Source organism: Phyllobates terribilis, unplaced genomic scaffold, assembly GCF_046119375.1.
Source record: "Phyllobates terribilis strain yellow unplaced genomic scaffold, ASM4611937v1 Scaffold_2__4_contigs__length_985480577, whole genome shotgun sequence".
NCBI lineage: Eukaryota > Metazoa > Chordata > Amphibia > Anura > Dendrobatidae > Phyllobates > Phyllobates terribilis.
Window position 1 is genome coordinate 943,822,478 of NW_027362762.1, and position 16,756 is coordinate 943,839,233.

Here is a 16,756-nt window from a genome sequence, read left to right on the forward strand (position 1 = left end):
TAGCTAAATATGTGACTGTTCTGATTAGTTTAATAATGAATTAATTTAATTAATACAATATCATAATATTGTGGGGAAAAAAAATTCTCGCCAAAAGTAGGGGCATAACGATGGATGCGACCAGGACTGCGCAGGAGAGCCCGCTGTCGCCATCATCTACTTCATCTGGATCTGCATCCTTGGACGCGCATTCTGCTGAAATTTATTGCGGTGCAGAGACCCTCCTGCACCCTGCACCACAATACATGCCGTCAGCCAATCAGAGGCCGGTAGCTGACGTCGGCTTCTACATCATGGGCGGCGCATGGCAGTGACATCATGTGCAACTCGTGCCTGCAGACCAACGTCAGCTGCAGGCTTCTGCACCAGCTATAGAAACGGACACCACGCATCTTAAGAGCATGGGAAGGTAAGAATAATTGTTTATTTTTAAAATGTGCTTTAGAAGAGTGAGGGACATTATTGCTGAAAGGATGGGGGACATTATAGTAGGAAAAGGCTCAGGATGGGGGGACATTCTTATTGGATGGGGACCAGGATGGAGAGGGACATTAAAACTGAAAGGGGCCCAGGATGGGAGACATTATACCAGGAAGGGCCCAGCATGTGGGATATTATACCTGGAGGGGTCCCATGATGGGGGACATTGTTATAGGATGGAGGAAGACATTATTACATAAAGATTCCAGGAGGGGGTCATTATTACTGAAAGGGGTCCAGGATGGGGGTCATTATACTAGAAAGGGGCCCAGGATGGAGAACTTCATACCAGGTAGTGACCCAGGATGGGACGCATTATAGCAGGAGGGGGCCTAGGATGGGGGACATTGTTATAGGATGGAGGGAGACATTATTACAGAAAGAGGCCAGTAGTGGGTCATTATTGCTGAAAGGGGCCCAGGTTGGGGGTCATTATACTAGAAAGGGGCCCAGGATGGAGAACTTTATACTAGGTGGTGGCCCAGGATGGGAGACATTATGCCAGGAAGGGCCCAGGATGGGGGACATTATACCAGGAGGGGACCCACGATGGGGGACATTGTTATAGGATGGAAGGAGACATTATTACAGAAAGAGGCCAGGAGGGGGTCATTATTACTGAAAGGGGCCAAGGATGGGGGTCATTATACTAGAAAGGGGCCCAGGATGGAGAACTTCATACCAAGTAGTGGCCCAGGATGGGAGACATTATAGCAGGAAGGGGCCCAGGATGGAGAACTTTATGCCAGGTAGTGAACTAGGATGGGAGACATTATACCAGGAAGGGGCTCAGGATGGGGAACTTTATACCAGGAAGGGGCCCAGGATGAGGACAATGTTCGATGAGGAGGCCCAGGAAGGGGAACATTGTTACAGGATGGTGGGGAGACATTATTACCGAAAGGGCCCAGGGTGAAGAATATTAATTCAATAAGGGGCTAGGAGGGGGACATTATTACTGGAAGGGGCCGGGATGGGGGACATTATTACTGGAAGGGTCCAAAATGGGAGACATTACTACTGGAAGGGCCCAGGATGGGGGACATTATTACTGGAAGGGGCCAAGATGGGAGACATTATTACTGGAAGGGCCCAGGATGGGGGACATTATTACTGAAAGGTGCCAGGATAGGGGACATTATTACTGGAAGGACCCACGATGGGGGACATTATTACTGGAAGGGACCAGGATGGGAGACATTATTACTGGAAGGGCTCAGGATGGGGGACATTATTACTGGAAGGGGCCAGGATGGGGGAAATTATTACTGGAAGGGACCAGAATGGGGTACATTATTACTGGAAGGGCTCAGGATGGGGTGCATTATTACTGTAATGGGCCAGGAGGGGAACATTATTACCGGAAGGTGCCTGGATGGGGACATTATTACTGGAAGGGACCAGGATGGGGGACATTATTATTGGAAGGGCCCAGGATGAGGGACATTATTATTGCAAGGGGCCAGGATAGGGGACATTATTATTGTAATGAGCCAGGTTGGGGGGACACTATTACTAGAAGGGGCCAGGATGGGGAAAGTTATTACTATAATGGGCCAGGAGGGGAACATTATTACAGGAGGGGAACATTATTACTGGAAGGGGCTGGGATGGAGGACATTATTACTGGAAGGTGCCAGGATGGGGAAAATTATTACTGAAAGGGGCCAGGATGGGGGACATTATTACTAGAAGGGGCCAGGGTGGAGGACATTATTACTGGAAGAGGTCAGGATGGGGGAAATTATTACTGGAAGGGCCCAGGATGGTGGACATTATTACTGGAAGGGCCAGGATGGGGAACATTATTACTGAAAGGGGCCAGGATGGGGGACATTATTACTGAAAGGGCCCAGGATGGGGGACATTATTACTGAAAGGGCCCAGGATGGGGGCATTATTGCTGGAAGGGGCCAGGATGGGGAACATTATTACTGAAAGGGGCCAGGATGGGGGGCATTATTACTAGAAGGGGCCAGGATGGGGGACATTATTACTGGAAGAGGTCATGATGGGAGAAATTATTACTGTAATGGGCCAGGAGGGGAACATTATTACTGGAAGGAGACAGGATTATTGGACATTATTACTTAGGGGTGAATACGCATGTCTTTATAAATTCTGGAATGCTACAAGGACCCATACATCTGACCAACATGCAGGTAGGGGTCTAGGTCCAAATTTTGCATCAGGGCCCATCAGACTGTAGTTCTGCCACTGCCAAAAAACTACTGCTTGCAATGTGAAAAAAAACAAGCGTAGATACAACTCTATCAACAGTTCTTGGAGGATGAGGAGGAGAAATTGAAAATGAAGAGGAGCCCACTGGGACCAACATAAACCTGCAGGCTGCCCTGTAAATTACCATTACATTAAAGGGATTCTTCCACCTGGAAAGGAAACATAATAACTATGAAATAAAAATCTCATACCACAATAGAAAAAAAATGATCACATACAAAAGAAAAAACAAAAACTACATAATAAATCAGTATAAGGCCAGAAATAAACTAGTTGTGCCTTTTATATGGTGCATGGGTACTGGTGGGCCAGTGGTGAAAAACCCAATATGACAGGGAGGGCTTAATAATGATATCCCTGGGGTTAACCTCGTCCACATAAGATCTTCTTAAATAAACATGGCAGTAACATTTACCCTCCACAAAGGAACCGCCACAAAAATCAACATGAGTACAACAACTTGGGCTACGCATTCATCATTGTTACTGCACTTTTATTGTCACTTTTGATGTTATTATATCCATGAGTCACATGTTGTGGCTGGGACCACGTCCTTGCTTCATCTCTGTTTTTTTACATTTTCTACTCCTTAGACCAATAAAACTAATACAAAAAAAAATCTTGTCATGTTTTAGTGACTGAGAACAAAAAAATATCCCTGGCGGTCTAGCGAAAATATAAAATATTATCACTGGGGTATATGACGCCAAATTAATTAGGAGTAAATAACAGATAGCCATCCAGTTACAATTTAAAGGAAGGATGGACCTATTAATAAATAATGTCCCTGGTGGTCTGTTAAGTATATGAATAATTACATATCCACGGTGGTCTGAGTAAGTGAATACAAATTTTGATTGACTAGATACATACATACATATGGTCTGATGAGGGAATAAATAATATCCCTGGTGGCCTAGTGAGCCAGTGAATAATGTCTCTGGGGGTTTATGGAATTAATAAATAGCATACCTGGTGGTCTACTAAGCTAATAAATAATATCCCTGGTGGTGTAGTGATTAAATGCATATATACATATCTCTGCTGGTCTAGTGAGTTATTTAATAATATTCCTGGGGTCTTGTATGCTATTGAATAATAAATATCTAAACTTATATAAGAGTATATCCCTGCTGGTCTAGGGAGTTAGTAAACAATATCCCTGTAGGTCTAGGATGTTAATATCTTCTCTGGTGGTCTACTAAGCTAATATATAATATCTCTGGTGGCCTAGTGAGCTAGCGCACAATAAATTTGGGGTTTAAGGAATTAATAAAGAGCATACTTGGTGGTCTACTAAGCTAATAAATAATATCCCTGGTGGTGTAGTGATTAAATGCATATACAGTACAGACCAAAAGTTTGGACACACCTTCTCATTTAAAGATTTTTCTGTATTTTCATGACTATGAAAATTGTACATTCACACTGAAGGAATCAAAACTATGAATTAACACATGTGGAATTATATACTTAACAAAAAAGTGTGAAACAACTGAAAATATGTCTTATATTCTAGGTTCTTCAAAGTAGCCACTTTTGCTTTGATGACTGCTTTGCACACTCTTGGCATTCTCTTGATGAGCTTCAAGAGGTAGTCACCGGAAATGGTTTTCACTTCACAGGTGTGCCCTGTCAGGTTTAATAAGTGGGATTTCTTGCCTTATAAATGGGGTCGGGACCATCAGTTGTGTTGTGCAGAAGTCGGGTGGATACACAGCTGATAGTTCTACTGAATAGACAGTTAGAATTTGTATTATGGCAAGAAAAAAGCAGCTAAGTAAAGAAAAACGAGTGGCCATCATTACTTTAAGAAATGAAGGTCAGTCAGTGCGAAAAATTGGGAAAACTTTGAAAGTGTCCCCAAGTGCAGTTGCAAAAACCATCAAGCACTACAAAGAAACTGGCTCACATGAGGACCGCCCCAGGAAAGGAAGACCAAGAGTCACCTCTGCTTCTGAGGATAAGTTTACCCGAGTCACTAGCCTCAGAAATCGCAGGTTAACAGCAGCTCAGTTTAGAGACCAGGTCAATGCCACACAGAGTTCTAGCAGCAGACACATCTCTTCAACAACTGTTAAGAGGAGACTTTGTGCAGCAGGCCTTCATGGTAAAGTAGCTGCTAGGAAACCATTGCTAAGGACAGGCAACAAGCAGAAGAGACTTGTTTGGGCTAAAGAACACAAGGAATGGACATTAGACCAGTGGAAATCTGAGCTTTGGTCTGATGAGTCCAAATTTGAGATCTTTGGTTCCAACCGCCGTGTCTTTGTGTGACGCAGAAAAGATGAACGGATGGACTCTACATGCCTGGTTCCCACTGTGAAGCATGGAGGAGGAGGTGTGATGGTGTGGGGGTGCTTTGCTGGTGACACTGTTGGGGATTTATTCAAAATTGAAGGTATACTGAACCAGCATGGCTACCACAGCATCTTGCAGCGGCATGCTATTCCATCCGGTTTGTGTTTAGTTGGACCATCATTTCTTTTTCAACAGGACAATAACCACAAACACACCTCCAGGCTGTGTAAGGGCTATATGACCAAGAGGGAGAGTGATGGGGGGCTACGCCAGATGACCTGGCCTCCACAGTCACCAGACCTGAACCCAATCGAGATGGTTTGGGGTGAGCTGGACCGCAGAGTGAAGGCAAAAGGGCCAACAAGTGCTAAGCATCTCTGGGAACTCCTTCAAGATTGTTGGAAGACCATTTCTGGTGACTACCTCTTGAAGCTCATCAAGAGAATGCCAAGAGTGCGCAAAGCAATCATCAAAGCAAAAGGTGGCTACTTTGAAGAACCTAGAATATAAGACATATTTTCAGTTGTTTCACACTTTTTCGTTAAGTATATAATTCCACATGTGGTAATTCATAGTTTTGATGCCTTCAGTGTGAATGTACAATTTTCATAGTCATGAAAATACATAAAAATCTTTAAATGAGAAGGTGTGTCCAAACTTTTGGTCTGTACTGTATACATATCATACATATCTCTGCTGGTCTAGTGAGTGATTAAATAATATTCCTGGGGGTCTTATAAGCTATTGAATAATAAATATATAAACATATATAAAAGTATATCCCTGCTGGTCTAGGGAGTTAGTAAACAATATCCCTGGGGGTAAAGGATGTTAATATCTTCTCTGGTGGTCTACTAAGGTCTAGTGAGCTAGTGCACAATACATTTTGGGGTTTAAGGAATTAATAAAGAGCATACTTTGTGGTTTACTAAGCTAGTGAATAATATCCCTGGTGGTCTAGTGGCTAAATGCATAAATAAATATTCTAGGGAGTTAAGAATTTCGCTGGTGGTCTAATGGAGTAGTAAATGCTATGTATGTGGGTCTAGTGAATTATTAAATAGAATCCCTGCTGGTCAACAAAACTAATGAATAACATCCCTGGTGGTCTAAAGAAAATTCCTAAATACATATCCCTGGCAGTCTTGTGCATATTGTCCAATGAATTAATAAATAACGCCCCTAGTGGTCTAGTGAGGTATAAATAAAATTATTGGTGGCATATTGACGAAATAAACAAACATACAAGCAGATACTTGCACTAGTCTAAGGGGTTAGTGAATACCATTGTTTGAGGTCTAAAAAAATCCCTGGTGGTCTAGTGGCTAAATACATAAAAATTCCTGCTCGTCTAGGGAGTTAGGAAATAATTTTACTGGTGATTTAGTGACTAAATAAATAATACATAGTTGTGTTGGTCTAGTGTAGCAATAAATAAATGTGGGTTTAATGGATTATTAAATAAAATCCTTCCTGGCCAACAAAGCTAATGAATAATATCCCTGGTGTTCTTAGGAAATCCATAAATACATATCCCTGGTAATCTAGTGAATATTATCCAATGAATTAATAAATAATGTCCCTGGTGGTCTAGTGATGTATAAGGCTATGTGCCCACGTTGCATTTATGAAGCAGAAAATTTCTGCTGCATAAATGCAAGTCCTCTCCCGGAAAAACGCATGCGGAATTCCGCACGCGTTTATCGCGCATTTTTCGCGCGTTTATCACGCGTTTTCCACATGCGGAATTGCCTTGCGTTTTTTATGCATTGAACTAAGGCAATTCCGCTTGCGGAAACGCAAAATTAAATGACATGCTGCGGATTTTTGAACGCGGCATAAACGCTGCGGAAAAATCCGCAGCATGTGCATAGAACTTGCGGAATCCCATTGGGGACCATGGGGTGCGGATTACCATGCGTTTTTCAAGCGTTTACGCTGCGGAAATTCCGCAGCATATACGCTTGAAAAATGCTACGTGGGCACACAGCCTAAGGCTATGTGCCCACGTTGCATTTATGAAGCAGAAAATTTCTGCAACATTTCTGCATGTCCCTTGCCAGAAAATCGCGTGCGTTTTTTGGTCGCGTTTTTGGTCGCGTTTTTGACGCGTTTTTGTATGCGGATTTTACATGCGTTTTTGTAAGCTTATTTCATGCGTTTTTGAGCACAAATAAAGTTATTGAAAAAAAAAAAAAAAAGAGGGAAATCCTGATGTCATTTCCTAGTTCAACCCCTCGTCACCATTTTGTTTTTTGCAAAAGACAGTATGCCACAGGAATTGCAGCCCCTGCGGGTCAGCAGACCATGCCTAAACCTTCTGCTAATGACTTGCTTAAATCTCCTGCACTACAACGTTGAGCAGGTAATATAAACTAAGTTTTTTTGGGGTACATTATTTTTATGTAGTGTGTGTACTAACCTATTATTGTTCTATAGGAGCGTTTAAGGAGGAGAAGACGACCCAAAAAAATTTGGGTGCACCCTATCTTGCAGGAGCGGACGGATAAGGGCCACTTTAATGTTCTCTACCAGGATTTAAGGAGGTAAGATATATGTGAAGAAAGTAATGTCACCCGTCTATGCTGTTTTTTTAAGGTTTTGTTTGTATACTATGTTACAAAATTATCTTTTAATATTTTTTTTTTCTCTGTTTACTATAGTTTTCCTGAAAAATTTAAACAGTTCTGCCGTCTGAACATTATTGCATTTGATCGGCTGCTGAGCCTTATGTCTCCTGACCTGGACTTCCAAGACACTGTAATGCGAAGGGCCATCTCTGCTGAGGAAAGGCTGCTCATCACCTTGCGGTAAGTTGAATGTTGATTTATATGTACCTGGTTTTGTTCGCCACCCTGCGGTGATGGCTGGTGTACCTGGTTTTGTTACCCTGTGGTGATGGCTCCACTGTGTCTGTCTTTGTGTACATATTTTTGGCTTGACCATGAGATCACCATGCACAGAGATCAGATTGAAAAGGTCACTGATGTGTAAACTCTAGAGCAAACATCGTAGGCAAACACAGACACAAAGTCAAAACACATTATAAATTGATATGTGTGAACTCAAGAGAAAACAAAAGATGACCAAAAAAGATTGAAAATGTGGAGCCCCCCCCCCCCCCAAAAAAAAAACGCGCCCATTGTTGGAATAGTTTTTTGTAATAAAGACCTTAATTTTTTAAAAGATGAATCAATAATGGATAATTACTGTTGGCTTGTATTTCTTTTTATGGCTTTTCTAATTATCTATTTTTCCTTTTCAGGTTTTTGGCCACAGGAGAGAGCTATACATCACTGCACCTCCAATTTAGGGTTGGTAAATCCACCATTTCCAGAATTGTGAGGTGCACATGTACCGTCATCTGGCAGAAGTTGCAGCCCATCGTGATGCCTTCTCCAACCGAGGAGACTTGGCTGCAGGTCGCAGCAGGCTTTCAAACTGTGGCCAATTTCCCAAACTGCATTGGTGCTGTCGATGGCAAACATGTGAGAGTTCAGCAGCCACCACGATCAGGATCACGCTTCTTTAATTATAAGAAATATTTTTCTGTGGTCCTGATGGCGGTGGCTGATGCACATTTCAAATTTGTTGCCATTGACGTTGGTGCTTATGGCAGTACTGGGGACTCTTGGGTGTTTAGATCATCACAGATTGGGCTGCAAATTCTTCAAGATGGCGTAACGCTCCCAGCCCCAAGACCTTTGCCGGGTTCCACACATCCAGTTCCTTTTGTGATGGTATCGGATGAGGCATTTCCCTTACAGACCAACCTGCTGCGCCCATACCCACGAAGGGCACTGAATGCCCGGCGGAGGATTTTCAATTATCGGCTGAGTCGTGCACGCAGATATGTGGAATGCACCTTCGGAATCATGTGTAGTCAGTGGAGGATCTTTCACACTGCCATCCAGTTGGATACGGAGACCGTAGACACTGTAATTAAGGCATGCTGTGTACTCCACAACTATGCTCGTGAGTACAGCACCGAGCAAGATGAGGAGTCACAGCTATCTGAATTAATTCCAGTTGACAACTCCAGTCAGGGAAGGCCATCCAACTCTGGTGCCAGGGTGCGAGAAACCTTCGCTGACTACTTCATGAGTCCTGAAGGTGCCGTGCACTGGCAATACTCCTGTGCTGGTGTTGAGCAGCCTGACCAGCAGAGAAGATCTGATGAACAATAAAAGAAGAACTTCCTCCTTTTTTTTTAAATAAAAATGTAAAAAAAAATGTTTCTAAAAAAAATAAATTTTGGTTAAACTTAAATTTGTCTAAAATATTTCTTGAATTGCAACCTTCTACATTTTGTTTTCCGACAATACGTCAACGCAAAAGTGAACAACCCACAAAGACCAGAGCCTGTAAATTGGCATTACTACCTAGAGCGCTCTTCACAAGTACTGTCTGCTAAAGTCAACCCTCACCATTGTTATTTCCTTGCTCTAAGAACAGAACTAGCAAATAACAGTGTTGAGAGTAGTATTCATCCAAAAAATAGTTGTGGTCCAAAATATCAAAGTATATTTCTAATTTAAAAACGACTGTATACAGCCGACCACATATGTAGATTAGTTTGAACAAATTTCAAAAATGTAGAGTTCCTCTGACCTGCGCTATGGTGATCGCAGATCAGGGGAACACTTTTTCATTACAACCCAATCCAACCACATATACACTTGAAAAGAAAAATTAACAGATAGTTTAAATAATTTTTTTAATACGTAATATAGAATAACTGTAAAAAACTTTGTAAAAACAACAAACTTCTAGAAAATTTAATCAGACAAACATTAACCAGGGGAGGAGTCCTGAGGAGATAATTTGCATATTCCCACTGCATTTTGGGGTAAGTGAAGAGTCTCCGCGAGCTCAAAGAACACTGGATTTTGGCTGTTGGAGCTGAAAAGAGGACATCGGTAAACCAGGGGAGGAGTCCTGAGGAGATAATTTGCATATTCCCACTGCATTTTGGGGTAAGTGAAGAGTCTCCGCGAGCTCAAAGAACACTGGATTTTGGCTGTTGGAGCTGAAAAGAGGACATCGGTAAACCAGGGGAGGAGTCCTGAGGAGATAATTTGCATATTCCCACTGCATTTTGGGGTAAGTGAAGAGTCTCCGCGAGCTCAAAGAACACTGGATTTTGGCTGTTGGAGCTGAAAAGAGGACATCGGTAAAGCATTTTGAAGCTTTTTTTTTTTTTTAAAGCTTTTTTCACTGTTTTCAGAACATTAACAGTAAGAACATGGAAGAGTCCAGGAGCCATTTGGTGAGCTGCATATCCTGCTACATGTTCACAGACTTGCCAGTGGAAAAGCCAAACTTCACATGCCAGAAATGCAAGCTTGTGTCCCTGTTGGAGGAAAAGTTGCGAAATCTAGAAGAGAGGTTAACTACCTTGAAAATCATTAAGGAAGGTGAAGAGTTCTTAGACAGAGCAGAATTATCTCTTCATGATTCAGAAAGAGAAGAAATTCTCTCTGCACCTGACGAAACAGAGGAATGGAAGCATGTGACCCACAGAAGCCGGAGGATCGAGAGGCAGTCAGCACCCATACTGCTCAGGAACCAGTACCAGGCTCTCACGCTGGAGAACCATGAAGAAATACAGCAAAATAAGACTTTGCCAGCAATGAATAACCTTGTAAGCCCTCAGAATCCTCCTGGATGGAGAAAGAAGAATGTTGTGAAGAAAAAACGGAGAGTGGTGGTCATGGGGGATTCCCTGTTAAGAGGAACAGAGGCCGCTATCTGCAGACCAGACATAACCTCAAGAGAAATGTGCTGTCTTCCAGGAGCAAAAATTAAAGATGTGTCTGACAGGATATCAAGACTCTTCAGACCTACAGATCACTACCCATTCCTGCTAATACATGTGGGGACAAATGACACCGCAGGAAAGGACCTGGAAACCATCTGCAGTGTCTTTGAAGACTTAGGCAAGAAAGTGAAAGAATTGGGAGCGCAGGTGGTCTTCTCATCCATCCTCCCAGTGGATGGCCATGGAACAATGAGGTGGAATAAGATTCTACAGGTGAACAACTGGCTACGTCGATGGTGCCGTCAACAAGGATTTGGATTTCTGGATCATGGAATGAATTACCTATACGATGGACTACTTGCTAGAGATGGGGTGCACCTTACGAAGACTGGAAAACATGTATTTGGAAGTCGCCTTGCTACACTCATCAGGAGAGCTTTAAACTAGAACAATCTGGGAAGGGAAGCAAAAGGCCAGAAAAAGCCATACAGCTGACAAATACTATTGAGATCTCTGCTACTGGAAGTGGAAAGGAAGAACAAAGACAAAAAAATCTAAATAATAAAAATATGGGAGGAAGAGAAACCAATCACAAACTAAAATGTTTTTATACAAATGCACAAAGCATGGGCAACAAACAAGGAGAATTGGAACTACTAATGCAGGAAAAGAAATATGATGTCATTGGAATCACTGAAACTTGGTGGGACGATACACATGATTGGAATAAAAGGCTAAAAGGATACAACTTATTTGCAAGAAACAGACTTGATAAACGAGGAGGAGGTGTTGCATTGTATGTTAGAAAAGCGTATATCTGCACAGAGATTGAAGCTTCAGAGACTGGGAGTTCTGTGGAAACTGTTTGGGTAAGAATACAAGGAGAGAACAACGGAAAGGACACCATTGTAGGCATTTACTACAGGCCACCTGGGCAAGCTGAAGATATGGATGAACTCTTTATGTATCAAATGACCAAGTTCTCCAAAAAATATGACGTAGTGGTCATGGGAGATTTCAACTATCCAGACATTTGTTGGGAATCTCTCTCAAGTAAAACTAACAGGTCAAGCAAATTCTTATCCTCTCTTGCTGACAACTTTATCTTCCAAAAGGTAGGGGAGAAAACAAGGGGATCTGCTACTTTGGATCTAATCCTTATAAACAGGGAGGAAATGGTTGAGGAGGTAAAGGTGGCTGGGACCCTAGGAGGCAGCGATCATGCTATTATAGAATTTTGGATAACTAGAGGAGGAAGACATGTGAAGACTCAGACTTCAAGGTTAGATTTTAGAAAGGCAGATTTTAAGAGACTCAGAAAGAGAATAGGAGGGATCCAATGGCTGGATGTCCTTAAGGACAAAAATGTCCAGGAAGGATGGGAAATTTTTAAAAATAAGATTCTCAAAGCACAATCGTTAACAATCCCGAAAAGTAGGAAGAATGGGAAGCATTTAAGGAAACCAGGATGGATGAACACAGAACTTAAACACATGCTAAAAAGAAAGAAAGAAATGTTTATTAAATGGAAAGAGGGAGGCATATCTAAAGAAGATTATAATGCAGTCTGCAGATCCTGCAGGGCACGTATCAGGTTAGCTAAAGCTGACAATGAATTAAGGCTTGCAAGAGATGTCAAAAGCAATAAAAAAGGATTTTGGGGGTATGTCAAAAGTAAAAGAAAAGTCAAAGATGCTATAGGATTTTTACAGGATGAAAATGGAGAAATGGTAAGAGAGGATGTTGAGAAGGCCGAACTTTTTAATTCCTATTTTGCATCTGTTTTCTCTCAGAAAGAAAATGTAACATCAACTGATCTTCACTGTCCTTTTAAAGGAATAGAGGAATCAAAGTTATCTGTAAACAGAAAGATTGTGAGGGAATATTTAGCTAACATAAATGAGTTCAAGTCTCCAGGTCCAGATGAATTACACCCCAGAGTACTGAAGGAGATCGTAGAAGAAATTTTAGAACCACTCTCCATAATCTTTGAAAATTCTTGGAGAACAGGAGAAGTCCCAGAAGACTGGAGAAGAGCAAATGTTGTTCCTATCTTCAAAAAGGGGAAGAAGGTGGACCCAGGGAACTATAGGCCGGTGAGTCTGACTTCTATACCAGGAAAGATCTTTGAACAAATTATTAAACAACATGTATGTAAGTACATGGATAAGAATGAAGTGATTAACCAGAGTCAGCATGGGTTTGTAACTAACAAGTCATGTCAGACTAACTTAATTTCCTTCTATGACAGAATCACTGACTGGGTGGATCAGGGAAATGCTGTAGATATAGTATATCTTGACTTCAGCAAAGCATTTGACAAAGTATCTCACACCATCCTTATTGAAAAAATGACCAAGTATGCAATGGACCAGGCAACTGTTAGGTGGATTCATAACTGGCTTAGTGATCGGACTCAAAGGGTGGTTGTAAATGGCTTCACATCCAGCTGGATGAATGTCTCAAGTGGGGTACCACAGGGCTCCGTCCTGGGACCTGTATTGTTCAACATCTTTATCAATGATTTAGATGAAGGAATTGAGGGTAAACTGATTAAATTTGCTGATGACACAAAGCTAGGAGGGATAGCTAATACTAGAGAAGAGAGAGAGAGGATTCAAAAAGACCTAAATAAACTGGAGCAGTGGGCAGCAACCAACAGAATGGTTTTTAACAGGGAAAAATGCAAAGTACTACATCTGGGCAATAAAAATGAAAAAAGCATATACAGAATGGGAGGAATAGAGCTAAGCAACAGTACATGTGAAAAAGACTTAGGTATACTAATAGATCATAGACTGAACATGAGTCAACAGTGTGATGCAGCAGCAAAAAAGGCAAATACAATTCTGGGATGTATTAACAGAAGCATACAGTCTAGATCACGTGAAGTCATTATCGGTCTTTACTCCTCTTTGGTCAGACCTCATCTGGAATACTGTGTACAGTTTTGGGCACCACATTTTAAAAAAGACATAGACAAACTGGAGCAAGTTCAGAGAAGAGCGACCAGAATGGTGACTGGTCTGCAAACCATGTCCTATGAGGAACGGTTGCAGGATTTGGGAATGTTTAGCTTGCAAAAAAGAAGACTGAGAGGAGACTTAATAGCTGTCTACAAATATGTCAAGGGCTGTCACATTGTAGAAGGATCATCTTTATTCTCATTTGCACAAGGAAAGACTAGAAGCAATGGGATGAAACTAAATGGGAGGAGACACAGATTAGATATTAGAAAAAACTTTTTGACAGTTAGGGTGATTAATGAGTGGAACAGGCTGCCACGAGAGGTGGTGAGTTCCCCTTCAATGGACGTCTTCAAACAGAGGCTGGACAGACATCTGTCTGAGATGATCTAGTGAATCCTGCTTTGAGCAGGGGGTTGGACCAGATGACCCAGGAGGTCCCTTCCAACTCTACCATTCTATGATTCTATGATTCTATGATTCTATGATTGCCCATAACTTGGGAAGAAATTACACACTGTGTACAGCACACCTGTCCTGTAATCAGTTTTGGGCCCTAAAATACGGGCAGCACCTGTAGGTTGTTTAATTATATAAAAAGAAACACCTTTTCTTACAGTCCCCTACGCCTGAAGTCTGGTATAGGTGACCATAAGAAAAGGTCTTTGTTAATTGTCTGATTCTCTAAAACATTGTGTATCTATCGACCTACAGGTGCTGTCTGTATTTGCTAGGGTCCAAAAATGCTGACAGGGAGGGGTAAAATTATTTAACTACATGTTTTGAAGGTCTTCTTCAAAGCTGTACCCAGGAAACATTTCTTGAGAAAAAGTAGAGTTGGGGGATGGTCCTCTGACAAATGATGATGCACCATGAGCCATTTGGCGACCATAACTTGGTTGCATATCTTCTGGACGGTATGCTGCAGCAACCTGCCCAAAACGCTGGGTTGCAGCTGCTGGTCGTGGTGGAGGCACACTGGGTTTGAAACAATTAAATATTCCGCATACTACGGCTGGGGGCGAGGGCATAACTGCTGCCTCTTCAATTGCCATGACCATAGCGCCTGCTGCAGTCATGTACATGTTCTGCCTATCTCGTGGCAGAGATCTGATGCGGGCAGCTTGGGCTGAGCAAAATTTATCGATGGCATCTTCCTGGGATGCCCTTTCCACAAGGCTGAGGGTTCGATTTGTGAGTGCTTCAAGCACAATAGTCCCACCCCCGTGGCTTTTGGCCTTTTTTTTGCCCGCCCTTCTCGATGCCACGAGATGAGCAGAACCAGACCCCCTCCCAGTGGGCCTCAACACATCACCAGCAGAGCTTCCAACGTCACTTGGAGCAGGAGCAGGAGAATCAGTCACCAAACCCGTCCCGATGTCCGCTGGATTGGACAAAGAATGTGAGGGACAACCAGATGCTGAAGATGCCGAAGCAGATGGATCCGGTGAGGAAAGCTGGAAAAAGTCCTCGGATTCCTCCTCTGCTTGCTCTGTGTTTGTGTCCTCTTCTGCTGTTGGGGCCATGATGTTTCCTTCAGTTCTGTATATAATAAAAGGTAAATCCCAATGTAAATACAACATTTTTGGAAACATTTCAATTAATATGTTTTGGGAATTTACCTCCGCAAACTCCTACTGGTTAGTATGAAGGCCAGCTCGTCCGCAAAAGGAAATTTTCTTTTTTTTGGTGATGAGCCACTTTGCACCGACTGGTGATACTTCACCAGCCGGTCGGTGACCGATCTCCACAGATTTTTAATATCATACACTGCAATGACACAACCAAAACAATTTATGAACTGCTTTAACACCAAAAAGTGCAATTATAAATAGATATAAAAATAAATGTAAAAATCAAAACTTACTAATTTCCTCTTGGGCATCACGTTCCGCATTCACCCACTGGGGATACATTTGGCTCAACACAGAGGCCCAGGCGTCTTTTTTCTTCTGCTTGTCTTTGTAATCAGGACTAGCTCGGTCCCATATTTCGGGATATTTTTCAATCTACAGTGAATAATAACGTGTGTGAATATTATTTTAAAAACAAAATGGAGGAATAAAAGATTAACCCCAAAAAAATAATTAAATAAACATATGGAGATATGTACGCACACACACCAACACTAACCCCTCACCTATATTGTACGGTTCTTTCACACGTCAATCTCCGGGACGAGTGTTGATGCCATTTTCCACACACAGCGGAGACCCACACACAGACCCATTGCAAATCATGCTCGGTCACACTCATCTGTACTAACGTGGATATGTGGACGTGAGAAATCAACCTTACAGCGTATGCAGGAGCTTTCAGTGAATGAACCTACATACACTGTACAATAATCTTTCACTTTAATAAAATCTTTTTAACCAAAAAAAATAAGTGGGCTCACGCATAGTTTTAATAACTAGCAAAGGGAAAGCAGACGGTTGTTGGCTGATGTTATAGTCTGTGAAGTAGCCAATAACCATGGACCCTTCCTTTGCTATTAATACCAGGCCGCAGCTTAGCCTTTACTGGCTACTATATAGGAAGCCCCCCCCCCAAAAAAAGTGACATGGGGTCCCCCTATAAATTGTAGCCAGCAAAGGCTAGCCACTTTGCCTTTTCTGGCTACTATATATGAAGACCCCCCCAAAAAAAGTGACATGGGGTCCCCCTATAAATTGTAGCCAGCAAAGGCTAGCCGCTTTGCCTTTTCTGGCTACTATATATGAAGACCCCCCCCAAAAAAGTGACATGGGGTCCCCCTATAAATTGTAGCCAGCAAAGGCTAGCCGCTTTGCCTTTTCTGGCTACTATATATGAAGACCCCCCCCAAAAAAGTGACATGGGGTCCCCCTATAAATTGTAGCCAGCAAAGGCTAGCCGCTTTGCCTTTTCTGGCTACTATATAGGAAGACCCCCCCCAAAAAAAGTGACATGGGGTCCCCCTATAAATTGTAGCCAGCAAAGGCTAGCCACTTTGCCTTTTCTGGCTACTATATAGGAAGACCCCCCC

General features: G+C 42.3%; 1 protein-coding gene across 1 annotated transcript in view; it reads right to left on the bottom strand.

Moving 5' to 3' along the window:
* Nucleotides 1-13,897: 13,897 nt before the first annotated feature.
* Nucleotides 13,898-16,756, bottom strand: part of LOC141253086 (uncharacterized) — a 43,188-nt gene continuing 40,329 nt past the window's right edge. The window contains exons 2-4 of the mRNA XM_073670841.1: nt 15,617-15,758; nt 15,372-15,519; nt 13,898-15,291 (exon numbers count right to left, since the gene is read on the bottom strand). Of these exons, the coding sequence (XP_073526942.1) occupies nt 14,523-15,291; nt 15,372-15,519; nt 15,617-15,665 (966 nt within the window). The 5' untranslated portion in view covers nt 15,666-15,758 and the 3' untranslated portion in view covers nt 13,898-14,522. The remainder of the gene's footprint in view (nt 15,292-15,371; nt 15,520-15,616; nt 15,759-16,756) is intronic.